Source organism: Equus przewalskii, chromosome 20 (genome assembly GCF_037783145.1).
Source record: "Equus przewalskii isolate Varuska chromosome 20, EquPr2, whole genome shotgun sequence".
Lineage (NCBI taxonomy): Eukaryota > Metazoa > Chordata > Mammalia > Perissodactyla > Equidae > Equus > Equus przewalskii.
Window position 1 is genome coordinate 51,497,923 of NC_091850.1, and position 25,667 is coordinate 51,523,589.

Genomic DNA, 25,667 nt, shown 5'->3' on the forward strand with positions numbered 1-25,667 from the left:
ATACAGTTCCTGAATTATACTGAAAAAGAATCAGTTATGAAACAAATCTGCATTACTACTGATTATGATCTTGCCTTAGATGACAGGCCATATTTTCTATTCGAGTGCAAACTAAAATTTTTCAAGTTGTATAACAACTTAAATATATTAAAGCATCTACCACTTAAAGGAATCCCATAAAATTTCTCGGAAATGTGAGCAATCCTGTTAGAAGATCAATAAGCACTCCTTAGCTTATCTTCTTTAATAAAGATGGATTCTCATATAACTGGCTTGCAAAAGAAATCTATGTTCAAATTCCTCTCTCTCCCAGGAAAATAAAAGATATACGAAATGAAAATTCAGAACGTGCTATGAACATCAAGGAAATAAACACATAAGAAAAGTAAGTTTCAAATACAAAATGCAATCATGATATACAAATGGGAATATCTGGAAATTCCTTGAGAGTGGTTTAGCATCCTGCTGATAGTGATGCTGATCTACAGATGTTTAGCAAAGAGAGAATGGACAAGATGCATATTTAAGATGACATAAGCACTAGGCAAGCACAGGCGGCACACAGGACAAGGCTACTGACCCATGGACCCACTGCCCCTGTCTGGGAGGCATGACTCGTGCCCAGCTTCCTAACCTGAATAACTGCCACTCCCTAGGCCCAAGCAGGAGGAGGCCACTACAGAACAAGGAGGGAGGTCTCATTGTGCTTTCCTAGCCTCAGTTTCCCTTTGCCCCCATAAAATCATAAGCCAAAAAGACTCCTCACTGCTCTCATGGGACTTTCAGCCAAATGCATATTATCCTACCGATACAGGTAAAATTCTTATTTTCTAGTTAATCAGAAATTGCTAAGAGCTTTTGGTGCTTATGCTAAATTTATGATAGATAAATAAAATATTCTTCTTACATAGACAATATAAAACTGCTTTTTTTTTAAGTTTCCTGATTGTTACCTATTTTCTTCCCTTTTTTATTAAGGGATTCCAGACTCCCTTAATAATCTCAGATTCCAGAAAAACTTTTCTTTGAAATCCAGTTAGGAAAAAACAAAGAAAAGAATTAGAAGGAAAGTTGCCGTGACCAGTACAAAGGGAATCACAGAGAGGAACTGGAAAGAATCACTTTCTCTTCTACAAATAAACTCTTTGAATGTGCTCCTTCGCTTCCTCTTCCTCTCTGCCTTCTTGTCCTTTCCCTTCCTTCCTGAATAACTCAGTGCCCAGCCATCAGGCAAGGCAGAGCAAGGAAGCATCTACACCCCCAGGGGATGGGGGAAGCTGAATTTTCACAGGGTGACGAAGTTAGGCCACGTGCCAGGAGTATCTACAGTGGAGAAAGTCAAGCAGATGGGATAGAGCCTGAGCTGGGGAAGGGGACACCCTCACATGGATGGAGTAACAGATCCTGAGCTAGGGGAGGGGATACCCTCACATGGATGGAGTGCCAGAACCTGAGCTGGGGGAGGGGAAACCCTCACATGGATGGAATGCCAGAACCTGAGCTGGGGGAGGGGAAACCCTCAAATGGATGGAGTAACAGATCCTGAGCTGGGGGCGTAGATACCCTCACATGGATGGGGCATCAGAGCCTGAGTTGGGGGAGGGGACACCCTCACTTGGATGGGGTGTCAGAGCCTGAGCTGGGGGATGGGGACAGGCCTCAAAGGGGAGGAAGTTGGGCCAAGTGAGAAGGCACCTGTGCAGGTGGAGCAAGTGGCAACTGAAATAGGAGACTGTTTACACACAGGGATTCATCAAATAAGTAAATATGTTAAAGATCACAGGGGCTAAATTTTTTTCACTATTGGTCAAGGGAGCCACCATGAAAAGGAGAAAAGCAGCACGAAACCTATGATTGGAAATAGAAATATCAGTATGAAGTCATGGCGTTTATTATGTAAGTATATATGAAAATAAATGCAGACATAAATGTGTGTGGGCCTTGCCTTGGAGTACTAACCCCCCAGCAGCCATGAAGAGACCTAAAGCCAAGATCTCACCCTTAAGTGCCATTCTTCACTAAAAAAACAGGGCTCCCTGGTGAGACGGCTGCTTTTAGGGCAGGGAGAGCACACGAGGAGCCTGAAAGATCTCGCTGTGCCAGAAAGCAAAGAAGTGCTCAAAGAACGGTGGGGACACCTCAAAAGGTACAGAAGCCAGCTGAAGGGGCATGTACTGGACAAACCTGAGACCATACGGGCATCAAAATAAGCAGTGATGGCAATGGTTTATGATCTATCGAAGAGAACAGGAAAATACAAGACCATGTAGATATAAATAAGTAAACGAATATATTGAAAGATTTATGAGAAACAGGATATTTGCCTAGTTCCAAAGCACCTCTCCACAAAGCATGGATTAATTACAAAGAGGAAAATAGTAATTTCAAAGTGGAAAAGCCTAGTGGCCAGCACCATAATAGTAATGAGCACCATATGTAATGAGACCCAATAAAATGTGACGCAAACACACCATCACTTCTGATTCCTGCCACAGATGCATCGCCTGAGTCTATTTATGAGGAAACATCAGATGCCCCACACAGAAGGACATTTTACAAAATAACTGGGCTGCAATCTTCAAAAGTGTTAAGAGGATGAAAGCCAAAGAAAGACTAAGGAATTGTTCCAGACTGAAAGGGACCAAAGAGACTTGAAAACACACTGCAATGTATGATTCTGATCTGGCCCCTGTTGCGAAAAAGGACATTATTGGGAAAACTGAAGGATCCTGAATGGCAGTAACAGAACAATGAAAATTTCCTGATTTTGATGGTTGCACAATGGTTACAAAGGAGAATAGCATTGTAGGAAACACACACTAAGGCATCTGGGGGTGATGGCACATCAGATTGACAATCTATCTTTAAATGGCTTAGGAGAAAAAATTCTCTGTACTGGATTTGCCACTTATTGGTAGGTTTGTGATTGTTTCGAAATAAAAGCAAAAGAAATGTACTAGGGGTTCTACTTTATGTTTAATTGTGTTAGGAAATATCATCCATAATTTTCAGTTGCTAATTAAATTTCCTCCATTAGATGGTATATCATAGCCTGAGAATGAATTCTACTACAAGACAAATGCTGGGAAAACAAATTTCCTGAGAACAATGAACTCTGTTACTCAACATGGAAGGGAAGAGGGTTTCCTATTGTCAGTATTTTGCTTAACAGATAAGCACTACATGCTAACAACAGATTGCCAGTGTTCAAAAAATGAAATGAGGGACTGGCCCAGTGGCATAGTGGTTAAGTTCACACCCTGCACTTTAGCAGCCCAGAGTTCACCGGTTCAGATCCCCAGCTCAGACCTACACACCACTCATCAAGCCATGCTGTGGTGGCGTCCCATATAAAATAAAGGAAGACTGGCACAGATGTTAACTCAGCGACAATCTTCCTCACCAAAAAAAAACCCAAAGAAAATGAAACAAAAAGTTCTTAGAAAAAGCACTCGTTTAGGCTAAATAAAAAGCACTCTTCCTTTGATGGTTTAGAAGGCCGGGCTATATTGGTCATCATTGATGGGCAACCTCTTTCTTTATACTAGACCAATATCCTTTATTTCAAATAGTTTTGCTTTAAACAATTACACCACAGCAACATACCACCCAATCTGTGGCAGTGACTTATATACATTCTTCATAAAGAGAATTCAATAAAGTGTTTTTCTCACATCGCAAACCCATGTTATGTTTAGGTTATATTTCCACTTCTCTTCTTCATTACTCTAACATTTACCTATACACCTTCCATTTAAAACATGTTGGCATATTTTGCCTTTCCCAGCTCTTGACAACATTGTGAAATTATTTCTGAAGGGATGGAAAAACTGACCTTATGTTTTTCTGTTCCTTTCGATGTCATTCTTATACAAAATACTATGGAATGAAGATTTTTTATTGTTTTTGCTATTCCAGAATTATCCTATCTCTGACTGTACACTGATAAGAAGTATTTTTCTTTGTTGGTTTTGGAAATTAAGTAAGTAAAAATTTAAGATTACATTCTTTCCTTATTTTTTTTTAACCAATGCAAGAAAATAAAAGTTCTTAAAAAAAACCCTCAATACAGTACTTGATGACCTAGAATATGCCAGGTTCTTCGCAAAGCACTTACTTTCTCCTTTCTTTTTTTAACCCCATGTGATCCTTAGAGGCAGGTATTATAATTCTCATTGCCCAGGTATTTTTTCTACAACATCTGACCCACCAGATACTTTATTTATTCATGAAGGAGTAGAAGAGATAGGTACACAATGTTCAAGGGATGTGTTCCAGGGTAACTCAACCCCAGGCAGGTGCTGGGAGCTGTGCAGCACATCTGAGTGCCCGTTGCCTGTGTGCTGAGGGCTTTCCTGCAGTGATTTCCATAAATTAAGCTGGAGGAGGAGACTGTGTCCTGGTTCCCACTGCAAAACATACCCCCCACCCTGACCTTCCCGTGAGCACCTAAGCTTGAGCTTAATGGCCCTACTAAACAGAGGGTGAAAGAGTGGAAGTTATGGGAGAGAGGAGAAATGTCCCATAAATATCTGCAGGGAGGCTCTGAAATGCAGAAAAAGGAAGCAAAAGCTTAGGCAGAGCTCCTGTAAAAAGGAACATTTCTCCCACCTCTTCCCAGGCACAGCCAGATTGTTTCTTCTTTTAATAAAACACCCACCTTCATTCTTTCCTTTGAAAGTTACTGACTGGCCTCCATCTGTGTCTTGGGGAGTGCAGTTACTGGGATGTGTCTGCCCATTACAGGGAATGCACGGAAGAAGAATAGTGCTTTCCTCCCCTTCCCGGGAGTGGACGCTGCTTAGTGACATGTGAACAAGTCATTGTGAAACTGGAGCCTGCTGTGCAAAACCAGGGGCCACCACTTTACACTCACTCGGTGCTGACACAGGATGTTTCACAAATGCAAGCCTTTCAGGCTACTCTGAATGAGCATGTACGACAAGTGCTAGGAGAGGAATACTGAGAAAACAGGTCCCTAGAAAGCTTTCCAACTAAGAGAGATTACTACACACCCAAGGGTAGGTCTCCAGCTCCATCTCAGGTTTCCAAATAAAACTCTCCAGCAAGTGAATGACAAACTGGTTTCTCAGACCCTGCAGGGCTCAGGTGACCCCCGTCTAGAATCCCCTTTCCAACAACAATGCTGTTCATAACTCCATCTCCCAGCCCCACTGACTTTATGCCATGGCTGCATTTGTTATATTTGACTCCAACAGGGCAGAATACAACATAATTTTTACAGGTAAAAAAGAGACTGTTAGGAATAACTCCTAACTGCTGACCTCAAGTTGATGGATGTACATTCCAGGAAATCAAATGGCTTTTTAAATGCTTGTAACTAATTAAATAAAATGGCTTCTTTGAAAGGTCATTTATTAGTAAAGCTAAATTTGCTGTTGTAGCATTTTAAAGAACTTTTTCTTTTAATGTCCACGAACCTGCCAGAAGGTTAAGAAATAGAGAAATCTTCTGTCCTCTGTAAAGAGGGGGCTTTATATATCAAGGTAGAGAGAGAGGTGGGGAGAACTATGAATTTAATTGTATAAGTGATTTCACCCTAAAAATAAGAAAGCTGAATTATAATGTATAATCAGAACCACTTTAACCATCAAAATCATACCACCATTCAGCAGTTGGCATAAGGAAACTGCCACTTCCAGTTTTCACTGTTGCTAATTACTAAGTGACTACTGATCCTCCTGATGGAGGTGGCATGGGCCTGACCTCCTATTAGCAATACTCAGAGTCAACGTCAGAGAGCAGAATTGGAGCACCTGCCAGGTACCAGTCAACAGTCACACCCTGAGCGGGTGCTGGCAGCTCGGGCATCCTCAGCAGGACTCGGAAGGTCACCCAGCAGAGGGAGAGATGTACCCACCTGCCAGACGAGGTGCTCCTTGGCCCCGGGTGTTGCAGACAGGCAGACGCTCAGCACGATGGTGTGGGAGGAGGAGGTGAGCACACTGGCAATGATGGCATCTCTCATGTTGAAGGGCAGCATGGTGTACACCACGAAGATGATGAAGAGGAAGAATGATACCTACAGGTGGAAAAGAAGAACAGCGAGAGTCACAGAGGATCCCCATTCCCGAGTGCCTCCTCTCTCCTTCCCCAAAGGCTGCACGAAACAACACAAACCGTGCTCGCATAAGAAATAACACAACAAAGTAAGACAGCGTGTTCAAACAAATCCACTGCATTGCAATAAAGGAGTAACTGTTGTGAGGGAGAAAAATAGGTTTTTTTCAAAATTTGGGGATTTCGAGTTTTGGTACCCAAACCATTGCAGACATTAGGTTAATGTGAGCACTTCATGGGGACAGATGAGAAGCTGGTCTGAAACTCTCAGGGTTTTCTATCTGTGCTTTCGAACACACATCTGGATTCTTTAAGCTACCCATCAAACTGTTTCAGGAGACCCAGGGAGGGTGGACAAGTGTCGTCTGTGGGAGTTAGGGAAGGTAGATGCAAAGAGCACGGACATGTAATAAACAAAATAAAACAGCTCAGAGATGGCTCTGCTGTTGTGAAAACAGTCAGGCAGTTTCTCAAAAAGTTAAACATAGGATTATCATATGATCCAGCAATCTCCTCCTAAGTACACACCCTGAAGAACTAAAATCAGAGGCTCAAACCAGTACATGTACACACAGGTTCATAATAGCACTACTCACAATAGCCAAAAGGTGAAGACAACACAAATGTCCATCAACGAATGATCAGATAAACAGCATGTGGTGTATCCATACGATGGAATACTACTCAGCCATAAAAAGGAACGAAGTCCTGATATATACTGCACCATGGGTGAACCTCAAAAGCATTATGATAAGTGAATGAAGCTAGGGCAAAAGACCCCATATTGTATGATTCCATTTATATGAAATATCTAGAAAAAGGCAATCTATAGAGACAGAAGCAGATTGTTGGTTGCCAGGGGGTGGGGAGGGGGAATGGGAAGTAAGTGCCTAACAGTTACAGTGTCCTTTTGGAGTGATGGTTGCACAACACTGTGATTACACCACATGCCACTGAATTCTTCCCTTTGAAATGGCTAATTTATGTTATGTGAATGTCACCTCAATAAAAAAAAATCAATATAAAACAGCTTAGAGAAAGGTTTGCAACGGAAAAGAAAATGGTTTAGTAGGTAATAAAGCAGGGCATTTTCATTACAAAAGAAGCAGAGACAGAAGAAAATCGAAAAGGATAAAAAGGTGATCAATCAAGTGGAAAAAGGACCGAGGCCAGGGAAACAGGGAGCGTGGTGTTGGGTGAGCTGTGCCTCACAGCCTCACTCAAAACCCAAAGCGGAGCTAAGGAAAGAGCTGGCCCCGCCTTCGCAGCATGACCCGTGTAACTTTAAGGAACCCTAAATCCCAGCACAGCTGGACGGAGGAGGAGACACCACACCAGCTATTCCGTGAATCAGGGTGTGGGTTCAGGAGAAGGACGTGGGCAAAAGGCTCAGCTCCCAGCGCACTTAGAGAGGGAAGCCCAGGTGGCCACCAGGCTCGTTCCCCTCCTGCACAGTCACGGGAATCTGTGCTGCACATTACATCACGGAGTCACCATCTACACAGACTCTGCGTAGCAGGGTTTCTCGGCCTCAGCACTCGACACTGGGGCTGGATAGCTCAGTCAGAGGCATGGGTGTGTGCACGGCAGAATGTGTAGCAGCACCCCCGGCTTCTGCCCATTAGAAGCCAGTAGCGCCTCCCCCCTTCAAAGTTGTGACAATTGAAAATATACTCAAACATCATCAAATGTCTTCCAGGGAGTAACATTGCCTCTGGTTGAGAACCACTGAGCTATAGGAAAAGTTTCTTTGAAGAATGAGAAAAACAATTGTTGCACAGTTACTGCTTATTGAGAAAATTTAACTTACTTTGAAACCCCTAATATTCAGCAAATGCACAGGAAATATTTTCAATTAAGATACTGTTATTTTTACACATAGCATTTACACAAAACCCTTATATCCTATAATAGGTATTAAACGAATATGTTCCATTATCAGGATTGACAATCAATTACAAAAGAAAACTTCTCTTTAACAATTACATATTTTTCTTCTAATGCAAAATCTTTTGCATTTCTTTGAAATTATCATAGCTTTGGGACAGCTTAATTTTGCACAGTTTTAAAACTCTAATTACTTCAATTAATATACACTTCTGCAAACATTTTGAGCTTTGAAATGGAAGCGCTTGGAAAACTTATCTACAGCAACCAAATGGAGAATAGACATTCGGCTTTCTGAATATGGTTGCTCCTGTTAAGTATTCACGTTTAGATGACAAAATGAAAGTTTTACAGGTCAATTAAGCAAGTCACATTAAATTAAGTTTTGGATTTTAGTGGCAGCATTTCGGGAGCTCAGCTAGCAGTGCCTGGGCAAAATTCCACAGGCTGCACTGGGAGGAAGAATGTCCAGTGAGGTTCCCCACGGGGAAACGTTCTTCACTTCTTATTAATCCCAGAGGGCTCTAATTTTTTTTAGCCTGTTTTCCAAAGCAACTTAAATAGGGCCATATGTAAACCCCAAATGGATTTGGCACATCTAAAGAATGCATGGGTAACAAACGCCAAAAAATCTAATGCAGTCTTTTGGGTTTCCATGTTATCACGGGGACAGACTGAGATTCCCCTTGGATATGTCTCTGTCCAGAGGCTGAAGAGACGAGCCATTGAGCGGGTTACTGAGACCCTGCACAGAAACCCCGGAATAGTCCAATATCTGAAGTGGTAGCACTCATGCTGATGAGGTGGTTTCTAGTGCTTCTCTGAACTCTAGCCTGCGATTTGCCTTGTGCAAGACATACATATCTTTCCACAGGTCTACTTGAACATCAAGCTCCATAAGTTTTAAACCAACTAAGAGCTTCTCCTTTACATTCTTAAACTTGTTCCTTTTGCAGGATAACTCAATTCTGCCCATGTCTCAGTCTCCAAACAACCCAGGTGCAAACCTTTGAGCATCACCTCTGACAATGCTCCTGCGTCTCCACACAGTCTTCTCCCTTTAGGACTCCAGTGCACTGCGTGTCTGTCTCCTCTCCACCCTTACTTCCATTCGGCTGGTTCATTATCTTCTTATCTGATAGGAAATATGCTTCCATACCTTCTCTCACTCCTTCTCCCCTTCCCTCCAGCAAAGAAAGCGGAGTGTGCATCCTTCCTCATTTTTGCCCATTCCACCCCATTCTCCATGATTCTGGTAATCATTAGGACTCTTTGCCAAGTATTTGGAAAGCCAAAGATGCTTTCCTCCTTCTGGGAGCATGGTGCAACTGCACAGAGCAGTTTCTTTTAAGTTAGTTGAGGCTATACAGCTTGCTTTGACAAATGAAGTGTGAGCACAAGTGATATATGTCCTTTCCAGGTGAAAACTTTAACGGCTAGCACACAACTTGCCAAGTCCCCTTCCTTTCCTGGCAATCATGGAAACATGAGGTTACAGCTTCTCCCAGCCTTGATCTCAAGTGAGGGGCAGAGTCCCTCAGCTGACCCACATGGACCTGTGGTCATGAGAGGTAGCCATAATCTCTCTGGGCAGTAAGCTCCTGAGTCCCCAAGCACAGCTGAGATGGTGCTGACTGACACCAAGCTCATGCTCACACAAACACACACAGGCACACGGGGGATTTTATTGATGGAAAAAAGGGATGATTTCATATGCATTACTCTGCAATTTGCATTTATCACTGAACTATATATTGTGAGCATCTTTCCAAGTCTATATATCTGAATATATTATTTACTTTTTACCAGTTGCAAAATATTCTGGAGTAACAGATGCACCACATTATCCAGCATTTCCTTCCCAATGGGTCATTCGTGGCATGATCAGAACCCCTTATCCACCGGCTGCAATAAGGCTCTCACTGACTCCCTTTCTCCGACATTCCCCTTTCTCTAACCCAGCCAACACACAACTGCTGGACTTGTGATTTTGAATGCACAGGTCTAATCAGTTCCTTCCTTGGAAGAAAATCTCCTCTGGCTTCCCCTGTACTCTGAACACTTGTCTCCAAGGGTTCTTATGAGCACGGTGTAAAGTAGAAACCACAAGGCCTGGAGGTCAAGAGCCTCCCCAGACCAACCTCTCCATCCTTCCCCCGGCCCTGCTCTGCCAGCATGCTCTGCTCCAGCCAACCAGGTCATTCCCATGCCGTGAGCAGAGAGTACTCTCCTCCAAGTCTGTCCCCATTCTCAGAATGTCCTCTTTCCTATTCTTGGCCTGCTGGAATCTAACATCTTTCTAGAACCAGTTCAAATACAAATTCTTATCATTTCTCCACCAACACTCTCCAGATGCTTTCCACCTTGCTCAGAGTAAACTCCCAAGTCCTGACAGTGGCTCACCAGTCCTGGGACGTGGCCTGCTGTGGCCACCCCACCCTCTACTCTGCCTGTTCTGCTTCCGTTGACATGATCCAGACTCCATGGCCTACTGGTTATTTCTGGACCCTTCTGGAATGCTCATTCCCAGGTGCTCTGCCCTGTGGTCCCCCTGCCCAGCTCCCTCTCTTCACTCAGGTCTCTGCTCAACTATCACTTTACTACTAGCCTTCATGGACCACCCTGCACAAAATGGCAAATCCCCCTCCTTCTACACCCCTAGTCCTCTTCACCTGCATTACTTATTCACAGCATTTATAGATCCAAGTTTATTTGTTAATTTTCTCCCTCCACATAGTGAAGCTTAATGACCCCTTAAGGACAGGAACTTGTTTCACTCACAGCCAAGACCACGATGCCTAGGACAGTACCTGACACACAGTGGGTGCTCCATAAATACTTGGTGCCTGCATGAAAAACTCTATTACATGTCTCAATACGACCCAAATTATATACACGTTACTAGCATCTACTCACTAAATGCATCTCTAAAAATACTGCATCATCCTCCTTGGTCCATCTTCCTTGCCATTAACTACAGTCATACTGAGTTTGGAATGATACTTCTCTACTGATCAATTACATTCAAAAACTCAAATGAACAGACATTTGTGTGATGCTTATGGCAAGCAGCAGATATTGGATTGAGTAGAAAATAGCTCCTGTTCTCAGGGCCCCTCCTATTCTGTCTTCCTCCAGGATCCCTTGAGTCCTAGAAAAAAAGACTCTTCCAGGACTGAAGGCATGAAGCCAGTCAATCTACTGAAGGAAAGGATGACCCACGTGTAGGAAGTTTAGCCCAGCAGCTGAGACGCCCTGGGCTGCCTCTCTTTCATCAGCATCTCAATGCTCAGTCCAGAGGAGCTGGTCCCTTTCAAATCCTGCACTCAATGTTCTTGTCACCCAACACGTCAGCTGACAGAAATACGCTCACTCTGCCTTCCCAGCAACACAAGCTCTTCCTAAGGAGGATGCTTTTAGGAGTTTGATACAATGGAAATGCTTTAGGCAAGAAGGAGGTGGAACTTTGTCACTGCTTTCTCACAGAGGAAGCTCTTTGGCAGGGAAAAGCTCATCTTCTTCCAGAAAGGTGGTCACTCGCCCTCGTTAGCAGAGAGCAAGGGCACTTTCCCAGGATGGAAGGTCTCACAGTGCTAATGACAGCCTGAGCCGAATTTTTTTAAAGCAGGATCAGAATTGTACAATTGAACAAGAATGGACCAGAAGGGACCGTCTGATCCTTCCCTTCAGAGTCAGGCTGGAAAGAGCAGAGGAAAGGGAGGACTGGGCACTTCAATGTCTTCAAGACTTCTTTGGAGTCGCGTGTTAAGTGTACTAGATTCCTGTGGCTGCCGTAACAAATGACCACAAACTGGGTGGCTTGAAACAACAGAAATTTATTCTCTCCCAGTTCTGGAGGCTAAAAATTAGAAATCAAGGTGTCAGGAGGGTTGACTTCCTCTGGTGGGTCTCAGGGCGAATCTGCCACATGCCTCTCTTCCGGCAGATTCTGGTGGCTTCCAGTAATCCTGGGCCTTTGATTTGTCTCTGCCTCCATCTCCACATGGACTTCTTCTCTGTGTGACTGTGCCTTAACAAGACCACCTCCTCTCTGTGTCTCCGTCCAAACGTCCCTCTTATAAAGACACCAGTCATTGGATGTAGGACCCATCCTAATCCAGTATGACTTCAGCTTAATTAACTACATCTGCAAAGACCCTATTTCCAAATAGGGTCACATTTACCCACACTAGGGGATAGGACCTCAACATATCTTTCTGAGGGACACAATTCAAATCACAATATCAAGATTATGCTGTAGCTCAAACCAGAATTTAGATCTCAAGTACTTTCTGCCCACTTTATATCTCACGCTCCATTCCCATGTCAGGGACAAAAACAAGCATCCACAATATCACCGTTATTTATACTTTATGAATCACAAATAATTTCATAAAAATGATCTTTTTCTTTACTTTTTTAGACAGAAAATTACTGTGAACATGGAGAAGAGAGGAGGTACAGCTTAAGTAAGTGTAAGATAGACACAGAAATGGTCTAACTTGTCTCAACAGAGATCTGGTCTATCATGGTCCCATTCCTGCCTCCGGCCTCTGGTGTGAAAACCCTGGATTTTCAGAGTGTGGTTCACATTTCTTTCAGAGTGCAATGACAAGCAGGAAAGTTCCCAGACATGCCAACAGTAGCTTAAAAGATGGAGCTTCTAGTTTTTTACTTTCAAATTATACCTGAACTCTAATATCTTAAAGAAAGTTTGCTGTCTACTCCATTCTCTCTTAGAATGTATAAGGCAGCATAATCAGCAAGATAATCAGATTAGTTATGTAAATACACCATCAGAGAAATAGTTTCTATTTTTGTTATGCTAATAACAGTGAGAAATAACATCCCAGTGAACACAATGTATTTTATAACCAGAAGTAGAGCTACTCAATCATTTTTCTCTCCTACAAATCAGAAATACAGTATTTATAGTAGTAGCTTAATTTTCAGACATACATTTCACTAAAAACTGTAGAAATTATACCTTCCTAACTAGAGTATGAAGTATAGTTCTTTCAACGTTGCATCTTTTAGTTGTTTTAGAATATAACTAGAAATGCCAAACTTTAGTTAAAATTGTCCCAGAAAAAGATAGAATTCTTGAATATGTTGACCTAATTCAGCATTGTGGAAGCTAAGTTTTAAATACAAAATAAAAATTTCCTCTTTGAATATCATTTCCATGTCAAAAGATTGAAGAATTTGAGAATATTTACACCATTTACTAATTAGGAGCATTTTTAAAACTCTCTGGAAACATAACTAGAAAGCTATTTAGCGAGAAATGTGCTTTAACTTTTTGAAAAACAAAATATGCTGAAGGATATTTACCTTTTCACCCCGATTCATATTTTCTTATCTTATTCCTTAATCACAGTTTACACAAGGATTACTTTGCGTCACTGTTACATTTTTTAGTACAAACATCACAACTGTGTCAAATGGTCTTTCCTTTAGATGGAGGGCCCTCGGTCACACCGATGTTCCGTGCTAAATAACCAGAGGATATTAAGGCTTCTTTGAGCGTCTCTTTATGGCCACCCTCTTCTTCAAGTTTGCCTTTCTCCCCTTTCTCCTCTTTCTTTCCCCAGGTCCTCCCAACAGGGAGGGGGTATATATCTGTATATCTATATGCATGTGTGTATACATGCACACATACAGATAGACATGTAATCTTCGTGTGCATGTGTGTGTGCGTGTACAGACTCTGGTAAATCTACATATTCCAGCCCAGCGAAATTCCATCAAACCCCAGCTCTTGTGTTCAGTTAAGAAGGCACCTCTTCCCAGCTCAAAGACAGAGGCTTACCCACAAGAACAAGTAAAGGCAAAGCACTGACTGTCTCTCCAGCCTGATATCTCCTCCACAGAGGAGGTCTGGATCACTGACTCAGGTAGAATTCAGTAATGTTCAGGTAATGGATGCTTCCAGATGCTTCTGGAGCTTTTTCAAGTTCCATTCTAATTTCACTCATTCTAGCTGCCCCGGAATTCAGAGGACTTCACATGGGGCTGCAGGCTGTGTGCACTGGCTCAGTTCTAAGACCTAATTCCTAATTTCATGCTCATGTACCATAGTGGATTACACAGACACTATAGCCAAATTGTTGTTAATATTATTTACAGGAAAGCATTAAATAGAAACTCTGGATTGTCTAAACAAGCCTGGAGTATGTGACTGTAATTCTCATCATGGATATTTGATCTCGCCTATCTCTAACCCCTGTCCTCCTCAGATTCTTTCCCATCTCATTTAATCAAAATTCTAGTCCCCACACCTAGGAGCTATTCTTAATAGGGTTCTCTTCCTCGTTCTCACCATCCCTAAAAGACATCCCGAGTCCATCTCTCCCCTCCCATTTGTTGCTGTAATTCTAATCCAATTCACGTGACCAGCCCTGGATTCCCACAATAGCATCCGAGATGGCCTCTCTGCTTATATTAGTGAGATACAATTGACATATAACATTGAGTAGGTTTAAGGTGTACAATGTGTTGATTTGATACATTTATATATTACAATATGATTACCACTTTTGGGTATATATCCAAAGGAAATGAAAACAGGACATCTACACTCCGTTTGTTGCAGCATTATTCACAATAGCCAAGATAGGGAAACAACCTAAGTGTCCGTCAATGGATGAATGGATAAGGAAGATATGGAATATATATATGCAGTGGAATATTATTCGGCAGTGAGAAAGAAGGAAATCCTGCCATTTGCAACAACATGGATGGACTCTGAAGGCATCATGCTAAGTGAGATAAATCAGATAGAAAGACACTGGTGATTCATATGTGTGTGTGTATATATATATATCAGTTATATGTGGAATCTAAAAAAGCTGAGCTTGTAGAAACAGAGAGCAGAATGGTGATTACCAGGGGCTGGGGGCAGGGTAGATGGGGAGACATTTGTCAAAGGGTACAAACTTGCAGTTACAAAACGAATAAATTCTGGGGATCTAAAGCACAGAATGGTGATTGTAGTAACAATAATGTATTATATACCTCAAAGTTGCTACAAAACTAGATCTTAAATGTTCTTACCCACAAAAAGAAATGATAATTATTGGATATGATGGAGGTGTCAGCTAATGCTACAGTGGTAATCAAAGTGATCTTTTAAAATGTTAAACCTGATCATGTCACTCCTCTTCTGTTTATATCCCACCACTCTCTTTCTATAACACAGAGAAGAGAAAGTCCTCACCATGCTAACAAGGGTCCCTCGTGATCTGATCTAGCTGATGTCTGCAATCTCATGTTTCACCAACTCCCATCACCCCATGTTCATAGTCCCTCCATACTGGTCTTCTTGCTGTTCTTTGAACAACCTCAGGGCCTTTGCACTTTCTGTTCTGCCCCAAATGTTCTTCCTCAGATCTTCCCTTGGCTGGTTTCTTCTTGCTATTCAGGGCTCATAACTTAAACATCCAGAGAATCCACTGATCCTCCCATCTAAAATTTCACCACTCATTCTCTAGCTAATCATCCTGCTTTAAATTCTTCACAGCATTATTGGAATTAGAATGCTTATCTTTACATTTTCTAATTTTCACTTTCTGTCTTCCCTCCATACAAATGTGGGCTCCCTGGGAACAAAAACCCTGTGCGGATGGTTCCCCACATCTGACAATAGTACCTGACACATAAAAGACCTCAGCAAATATTTGCAAAGGAAGGAATGAAACATTTCAGGTGCTAATTACACATGAAAGTTAGGAGCAGGGAAGCCTGAGGAGCTGACAGATTAGAGGCATGTGCTCAGTGATGGGTGACTCAAGAGCATGACCTTGAATGGCATTGGATGACACTCATTTTTATCCCCGCTAATCTTAAGCTCTCATCAGTAACAAAGATAACTGAGAGTAGCACAGCATCACAGCTACACATTCTTCATTAAAAGACCCAGGTGCGTTGTAAATAATTAAAACCACTTTAGAGCAAGTAATGAAAATTAAACCAGCTTCCTAGTGTCAACTGTGTGCTCTGTGCATTTGCTAACCTGGAAGTGTCTGATGACTTCCGTCTGGCTGTATCACTGGACGTATCCCCCTGCTTCTCCCCAGTTAATTGCTTGTCTCGGCTGACTGCCCTTTGGGGTGTATGAGGGATGAGCCTCCTCAGCACTTCCCATTATTCCCTGGACCAATAAGGACCCTGAATTGTCTCTCACTTTGTGGAGCTTAGATCCTTGCTATACCAAGTGTGGGCCTTGAAGCTGAGCTCAGCCTCACCTGGGAGCTTGGTAGAAATACACGCTCTTGGGGCCCACCCAGAGTCTACTGAATCTGACTCTGTTCTAACCCTGTTCTCAAGTGATGTGCATGTGGTGCACAGTGACATGAAGGGCTGTCCTCGGGTTCAGTGGTCAGCGTTACTCTTGTTTGGTGGCAATAGTTGCAGAGAGTTTCCAAAATGCCAACTAGGTAGACACGTGGGACAAGGGGAATGTGTTCAGCTTTGCCATACAGCTCATTCAAAGTCTGCTGCTAAACAAGTGATGAGTTAGTCAACGAATTACTGAACTATGAAGAATAATTACTCATCTTTGATCTGGCTACCAGATTTTATATCTTGAGGCCTCTAGATCAATTTAATTTTAAAATAAAGGCCAGTTTTTTAAATTCTCTATTTCCAGCTTCATTTCTGGAAATAAACAAAAAAGACTACACCAACAATTACTGATGAGTGGGACGTCTGTCTGGGCCGTTCCACAAACCTTCCTCCATGTGGCCATCACCTTTTCCTTCGGTTTCCATTTTACTGACGGAGAGCACTTGTTTCAGAGGGGGGAACTTAATTGGCCATTTGAGTCATCAAATAGTACCTCTTATTCAATATCTGAATAGTTGAAGTTGAACCTCATGTTTCTTATTAAAAACATACCTAGAAATTATTGGAAATTAACTCTATGCTATTCCAAAACACCTTTATGACCATAATTTAGGATAAAAACCAAGGGACACCTTGATGACTCAATGATAAAAAAGATTTTATTTTTCTTCTACAGCTATCTTCGATCAAGAATATTTTCTGAATATCAACTCTATCTGTAGAGACCATGAAAACATTTATTTAAATGTTATATTATTCTGTTCTTTGAAGAAAAGCCTGGACTCCAAAAGAGTAATGATGAAATCGTGAATCACTGGGTGGCTTTCATTCTTCTTCTGCAGATGCTATTCACAGTTAGAAAGATTGATGACGGAAGCAGAGGTAAGACAATAACCTCCACTGTGCCTTTTTTTATTTAAAATAGGTGGGAGGTATATCATAAATTTTAAAAAGCTTGAAAAAAGAGAATAGTAGGAAGTTAAAAAAAAAAAAAGGCTGATATCATTGGAGAACAAAGGCAGCTCGCTGTCTCCCCAGCCCGCTGTCTCTTCCGAGCCCTGAGCCCTACTTTGAGCTGGGTGATGACTGACTTGGTTTTGCTGTTTCCTTTTCAAGTCCCTTCTTTTCCTCTTGGGTCCTGGTTTCACTCTGGGTACCCATCAGCCTCTGTATCATCTTCCTTTCTTCATTCATCATTTATGTATTCACATATTCATATACCCACCAGTATTTATTTTAATTCCACCATATACAAGCCATTTTATTAGCTATTATGGATAACACAAGTTTCCTGTTGCTAAGACACTTGAAATCATTTGGAGTGAAGGCCAATTTCCAAACTTGTCCATTTATTTCCCATATTTCCTTTTCCCTCCTCATAGGCATATAATGACTACAAGGTCTAACTGCAAACCTGATTTGATTAGAGCTAAAAGTCTGTAAACTTTCTGCCAATAATTAGCAAACTACTATCTCTTAATGTAAGCTACTGTTCTCACTGTTAATGCATTTAAATTGTGTTCCCTTGGCCTGGAAAAATGCTATAGTGTTCGTTCCCACATGATACTTCTGTTTCTCAGAGTACATATTCAGATTCTTAAAGACTTGTTTTGGATGGTGGTCACTTGGGCAAAGTGTCAACGAAAACACAAGAGAATTCTTGAATTTTGCTCAGTTAGGCACAGTTTTGTAATGTAGAAAATGTGGTGGGATATAGTATCTGTCCACAATTCTTTCTTCTCTCTTTGTTCTTGCCATGGAAATCAGCAGATGGCATATAGTTCCCTACCCCGTTCACTTTGGACTTGGCCATAAGACTTACTTTGAGTAATGGAATATAGGCTGAAGTGACAGCATACCAGTTCGGAATTGAGGCTTTAAGAGGCCTCAATTTATGTTTCTGCGTGCCCTCTTGGAGTTTTAGTCTTCCACATTGAGAAGGCCATGGTCCAGAAAGACGTATCTCTTTCAACCGGGTGTGGATTAAAGACACACAGAGCAGACCTGGACCCAACCCAAAGTCAGGAATCCACCCTAACCACTGAGCCCAGGTAGGGCTAACAGAGATCAGACAAATTCAGCCAAACTGCAGACTAGTGCATATGAAATATGAAATATGTTATTATTGCTATAAGCCATTTGGATTTGAGGCATGCTTGTTACTCAGCATTATCAGAGCAGAAACCTGACTAACACAGTAATTAGTATCAGAAGTGATGTGCTATTGTAATGAAAACCGAAAATATAGGTTGTTGCCTTTGGGAGTGGCAAGGAATTCTTACAAGGCTCCAGCAAAATGTCAACCCACTGGCAAAATAATTGTAAGGATGACTTCTAAGAGAGCCATTTACCAAACTGTCCAGGCTTCACAAGGTCTTTGAATTGCATGATAACGTCTTTAGAAACAACAGAAGCAGAACTGAGAAAAAGTGGAGCATTCTCAGAAATCTGTCTCAGTATATAGAAAGAACACTGTCCAACCTAAAATTGATATTTTTTCTATCTCAAAGTACATTATAAACAGGATTTATTGACAAGTATTTTCTTATTTTACAATTGGGAAAAATAAGGTGGTGAAGGGTTAAGTATTTTGTCCAAAGTCATAAAGAGGCATAAAAACAAGCCATGATCTTCTGCTGAAGCTAAAACCTTATCCCACCATAATCCCTGAAGGTTGACAGAGCAACACGAGGTGAGTGTCTCCAAGCACACAGAATATTTGTGTTATTCAAAATAAAAAGAACCTTGAGAATCCATCTGTCCTACCGAAACAGCTTGTTCCAACACCAGAAAGCCTTTTCTCGTCAAAAATTATTTTTCTCATCAACTGCAAAGGAAAAAAATAACATGTTCATTTGGAAGGAATCAGGCAAAATAATTTTTATTGGAAAATGTCTACTTATTATTTTCTTCTAGTTACATGATTAGGCAAAAATGATGTGTTCTTTGATGATTTTTTAGTCATTTTTTTTCAGAAGATAGTAAATAGCTTTCTACTTTGTGATCCCAGATTTTTTTTTACAAAAGTGACTCCATGAAAACTTCCATCTCTCCACAGCCCCCCTTGTGTGAGTACCAGAAGGGCACAGGCCCCCCTCCAGGTGAAGGTCTTCCCATCCCTCCAACCCAGCAAGTGGATGTAGGACAATCAATAACAATGCATCGCGAATTTAACCTTATCTAGTGCAATTATATTAACTTCACTTTTATCAACGTCCAGGTTTAAATTATACAGTACGCTGCCTTTATGTCAGTATTTATTATGAGGTCATGTATTCAAAGCGACAGCCTTGGGTAGCTAGTGTTATAAAACAGACAACAATGCACTTCTACTGTTCATAATCTCAGGGATTACTTATAATAAGAATACCCTGACAATTCCATTAACACAACCGATCAATCAAACATCACAGTATACTGGCTCCTTTTAAACCAGTTGCTTGGGCAAAAATAACCACAGCTTTGATTTGTGTTTATCTTTCTCCTTCAGTTCAAATGTCAGCTGTTTCATTCTATCCTTTCCTCCATCCCTTAAGGACCTGGAGTAAGGAGATCTTAGCTGTTGGTGTTTCCAGTATATAATAACACAAATTTTGCACAGATGTGTGTTTTTAACCTTTACATCATTGGCTTATATATAGAAACACCCAAAAATATTCTGCCATACTTCATGTATATGAACTAGCTACATTTCTCAGGGTATATAATGTTATTTTATTCGGGGGAGTTTTTTTGAGGCATTGCTCCAATTATTTAGACAAACCCTTTATTGAGCACTTGGCACATGCCAGGCTGAATCTGCAGCTAATGGGCTGTGCCATAAGCAAATACTACCTTATTCTTACTTATATAAAGAAAATATTGTTGCATGAAACAATTTGGGAAAGAAGTAATCACTACACCTCAATAGCAGGTTGGCTATATAGAAGGAACGGTGTTCTGGAAAATCACTTCAAATAATATCATTTTAGAAGTACAAAAAAGAAAAAAACCCAAAGTAAGGTCCTCATAAAAAAAATAAAATGTTATGTAAAAGGGCTCATATTTATATTCACTGTTTTTGGTCTTTATGAATATTCATGCCCATATTCTTTTGAAACATTATATTTATTTAATTTGAAAGGCCAGTACTTCAGATGAGAAAAACTCATGCAGGGAAAATGAGTGAATTATTCATCTAAAAACAAATACTGTTTTGGGACGCTGTTTTATCCTTGTGTATTCGACATCTCCGTAAATCAGCATCCAGTGGAGCAGCGTTTGTACAATGGACTCCAACCACAAAAAGACCCAGCAAGTTCTAAATGCCTTTGTTTGCTTTTTTTCTCATTCTGAGAGAGGAAAATCTCCAAAGGAAGCAAGCATATCCTTGAGCTGTAAAGACGAACTATTTTAGTGTCTGCGTTGGCTCAGTGGGGCTTTCAATCTTGAGTTATACAACTTCCTGCCACCATACTCAACCCCAACCCATGGCATGATGATCGCCCGAATTCCCTATGTTAGGCAAAGCTGGGCGATCTTCAGAGCAGGTCTGTCCCACAACAATAATTCCACTCTGGACCACCACAGCTACTTTATCTGGCTCCTTTTACTATTAGTTATTTAACAGATGTAAAGGTTCCAAACCATCACCAACATTACCCATTGCACCAGTAGCTCTCTCACATTCATAGGGGGCACCATGGCTTCCACAGGATGTGGTCTTTCTAAGCATTATTTTAAAGTCTCAGGATTATTAAGTTTTGGGCTTATGTCACACTTTTATGGCATGTACCACGCTATTTAAAGAAATGTGATTTCATCACCAGTATCATGAAAACCAGTAGCAAACTCCCCTCCTTAACAGGCTCTACCTTACTTTAAAGTCACTTCAAAGACAGGAAGGCATTGTGCTTACTTCTGGCTGAACAATGTTTATTTTTGAAGTGATAACTCCCCTATTACTATCAAAATATTAATAAGTGTATGTAAATTCCTGTTTATATAGGCGATATGTTCCAGAGAGCAATGCTAACTAAATAAAAATGGGAAAATATCACACTCTGGATATTTTCACCATTCTATCACTTTGAAAATGCCTATGTTGAAATAGACTCAATAGGCTTTATCTAAAGAAATATTCAACTCCAGATTTTGTAAAATTTGATATTTGGGTTGTGTTTGGGTCAATTTCAGGGTTTTTTAGTTCTTAACTGACTTCAGCTCTTCATTTACTCAACGGGTTCTTTGATCTAAGAAGTTTGCACAGACCCACATTGAACACACCTGGAACACAGTGGAGATGGGGTCAGTAAAGGTCACTGACTCAGAATGCTGTGGGCTGGCATTGTTTCCAGAAGCTTACCAGGTGTTTCTCTCAATCCCAGAGCCAAGGCGACTGAGACAGATCTTCACATAAAAGCACATCTACCTCAAAACCCCAGCCAAAACTTGCGTTCAACTTGCTTTTCATGGATATTTTCATGGCTGGTAAACTCCCAGGAAGGGAGACACGGGGAAAGGCAACGTGTATTCATGCTGCTCTTTTAAAAAACGCATATTTTTCCTCATGCTGTTCTTTCTCCTTGAAATACCATCCCTGCCTTCTTTAAAAAAATTGGTTAAATTATGATTGTTCTTCAAGATTTGTCTTTATTCCACTGCTAGGCTAAAAGTGCTCCTGGCACAGTGCCCACGCGCATACTGGCACTTGTCCCTGTATTGAAATGCTCTGCTCCATTCCACCAGGCCTCCTTGGGGTGGGGTGGGGACCGTGCTCCCTTCCTCTTTATGTTAATCATCATCAAAGTCAACATCACTTTGTGATAGCCCTATGAGGTAGAGTTATTTAAAGCATAAGGAAACTGAGTCACAGACACATGAAGTGTGTTGCCCAGGTCCACCCAACAGCATGTGGCAGCTCGTAGGCTGAAGCCCTGGGCATCTGGTGCCAGAGTCTGCATCCCAACACTCCCCTCGCTTGCCTTTGAGCTCAGCCCCAAACCATCACGCTGTTACTGAGCATTAAGCCTGTTTTATTCAAGGTCACATATATTCATAACCTTCACAAAGAGTAACAGAGGTGTAAGAATCCAAAAGATTGCTTTCTCATTGTTTCCTATACTTATTAACTTTTACGTGTACATCTGCTGTGATGTACTTTGAGTACTAAGTATTTTACTACATCATTAATTGCACACTTCTCAGCCACTTTTAAAATCTTGGGAGGAGCGTTTTAACAACAAGGAAAAGCACCTAAGACAATGTCGTGAATCCAGCATAAACCAAGAAACACATACTCTGGGTGAAGGTGGGGTCCAGTGAGGCCGGGTGTCATTTCATTTATTCCTTCATTAAGCAACATTTACCAAGCAGCGACCGCGTGTCCAGCTCTGAGCTCCACACAGGGTACAGGGGACAGAAGAGGGACCCACCGAGTCCTGCTCTCAGGGAACCGGTCCTCCGGAGGGCCAGATAAACAGGCAGCTCTGACATGGGGGACAGGGGCTTGTAGACGATACTCAGGGAGTGCCACAAAAACCCAGAAAGGGGACAGCTTTATCCCAAAGAACATTCCAGGGAGAGGGCACAATATGGGCAAAGCCTAGAGGTGATGCAGATTATTCACACGAAATGCTTTGGTTTACCGGTTTCCAAGTAACTGGATCGTTTTAATTGTGGAAAGCATTACACACATTATCGTGTATTGGCGAAAGCCAGTTTAGAACCAGGGTCATTTACTCTTCTACGGAAAAGCATCCAAGAAGCTGCTAGGAAAATGAACGGGTGAGTTATGCCAGAAGAGTAGCTGTAAAACTACAAATCCACACAACATAAGCATTTCACTGAATAGTCTCCGACGAGTTTATATTTGAATGATCTCCAGACTAGGTTTCCTTTGTCCTTAGTCTGTCCTGTTTCTCTCTCGTGCACTTCACTGGCCTTGGAGGCAAGACATGGGGCTGGCATCAGAAGGAGGGAGATGTGAGGTGGAGGAAGCAGGTAGCCCCAAGCCTGCCCTCCTGGCCAACAAGAGGTGACTCCAAGGTGAGAAAGGCAGTGTGAGATAGCAGGTCCATTCTCCGCTCTGTCCTGATGGGAGGGTTTGATCATTGCCAGCTGCCAAGGATGCACACGGCAAGGGCTTCTGCCCGGTCTCACACCCGGAAATAGACTCTACTGCTGCCCTGCCTTAATTTGGGGGTTGCCACAAAGTAAACAGCACAGTGTGGTTAGGCAGAGGGAGGGCAAGAGTTCAGTTCCAATATGCTGTGGGTGGTCTTGAGGATGGATGACAGTTTTTCCTTCTAATTATTGTTGCTGGCTTACAAGAAATGTGGATTTAAACTCAGTTCTGTAATCACACCTACACATCAGAACCAGGGAGGCGCTTGTCATTCACCCGCTAGCCTGGTCCTGTCTCCAGGGTACAAAGTCACAGTGTGGCTGTGCCTGGCTTCCTCCTCTACATGCACAAACCATGTTGAAGCAGTGTCCCTTCTATTGGGGGTACCCTCCTGTGTCTTGGTGAAGTTATCACGTGGTATGAAGCCCAAGTGTTGCAACACCGTGACTGGGGGTCCCTGTGCCTCTCCCCTGCTCTGTGAATCTTCCTGCCAGTGGACCAATCCTGAGAGCTGGGAGTACAATCCAAGAGGCCACAGGTCCCAAAGGCTCTGGACTTCTAGGCTAAGCAAGGTTGGAAGTGGGCTCAAAGCGGAGTGGGTCCCATCTCTCCAACAGCCTACACCTGCCTTCCCCAGCGCCATTTTGTCTTTCCTTTGGAAGAGAATTTCAAGTTGTTTTGTTACTGGTGATCATTTTCAAACAATACCTTCCCACCTCAGACCTAGAATCAAGAATTTCTCCAAGGATCCTGGTCTCTTTAAGGGGAAGAATCTTTAGAAACCAGGAACTGGGTATAAGGAGTGATCATTACTGCATTTTTTTCTGGTCACTTTCTGTGGGCACAGCCAAGAAACACATACGTAAACATTCCTCATAAATCCTGAGTTCATAGTGATCCCTCCCATTTAAACCCAACACTGCTTTGTTCTTTCTCACCTCGCTCAATTCTTATATGTACCTCTCAGCTCTAGCGATAACCCTGGTTTCTGACATCATCAACATATTTATTCTCTCCCTCAATACACACTCTAAACAGTATATTTAGTATTACTGTTATCAATACAATTGCCAAAAACAAGCCAAGTAAAGTCCAAGATGTATTTCAGATCTTTATGTTCTTAAAAATTTTCCATAAAGACCGTGCAGCCAGGGTACTTGTATTGACTTGTCTTTTGTGTGGTTATCAATATGCTATGTGTTTAGTTAAATTGAGAGTTTGATTTTTTCCTGCCTTTCCAATTTAATTTTACTTTTGAATATGTACTTTTAGGAACAACAATCAAAACAACAGATACAGGAATTTTTATTGATGACCCACTTCAGATGAAGATAAGTTCTCTAGTAAGGGGTGTCACATTTAATTCAGAACTCTAAGATCTACCTCATTGATTACTGGGTTTAGATGCTATTCTAAGTCCGGATCTGCCTGTCTCCTTCCACCTGCTCTCTTTTGCTCATGAAGGTGGTTCTCCTGTTATTCTGCCTGGTCTGCTCTCATGATAATATCCCTTCTTTTTCATTGTTTGCATTTAACTGAGGTACCTCTGCCTTTTCTCCTTTTTAAAATTTTTAACGAACTATTTTTAGCACAGTTTTATATTTACAGAAAAACTGCAAAGATAATACAGGGTTTCCATATACCTCCCAGGCAGTTTTCCTGTTATTAACATCTTACATTAGTATGGTACATTTGTTACACTTAGTGAACCAATATTCTTATATTATGACTAATGAAAGCCCATAGTTCACTCAGATTTCCTTAGTTTTCACCTAATGTCCCTTTTTGTCCCAGGATCCCATCCAGGATACTACATTACATTCTCCTGTCCCCTTATGGTGAAAATTTCTCAGACATTTTGTTGTTTAATGGCCTTAAAAGTTTTGAGGACTACTAATAAGCTATTTTATAGACTGTCCCTTGAGTGAAATTGGGTAGGTTCTTTCATGATTTTCCTGCGATTATGTGTTTGGGGGCAGAAGACCACAGAGGTAAAGTGCCACATCAAGGGTAGGTGCTATCCACAGGACTCGTAACTGATGATGTTGCCCTTGATCGCCTGGCAAGGTCGTTTGTCAGGTTCCTCCACGGTACAGCTCCTCCCCCGTGGGTCCACACTGTCCTCTGGCAGGAAGTTACTCTGTGCAGCCCACTCTTGAGGGCTGAGGAGTCCCACTCTCCTTCCTTGAAGGCAGAGAATCTACATAAATCATGTGGAATTCGTTTGCATGGGAAATTTGACTCTTCT

At 41.7% G+C, this 25,667-nt stretch overlaps 1 protein-coding gene across 3 annotated transcripts in view; it reads right to left on the reverse strand.

Moving 5' to 3' along the window:
* The window catches only part of ADCY2 (adenylate cyclase 2), a 404,137-nt gene that overhangs the window by 281,142 nt on the left and 97,328 nt on the right, over nt 1–25,667 (reverse strand). For all 3 annotated transcript variants that reach the window (XM_070587228.1, XM_070587227.1, XM_070587229.1), the window contains exon 3: nt 5,882–6,043. In XM_070587228.1, coding sequence (XP_070443329.1) covers nt 5,882–6,043 — 162 coding nt within the window. The remainder of the gene's footprint in view (nt 1–5,881; nt 6,044–25,667) is intronic.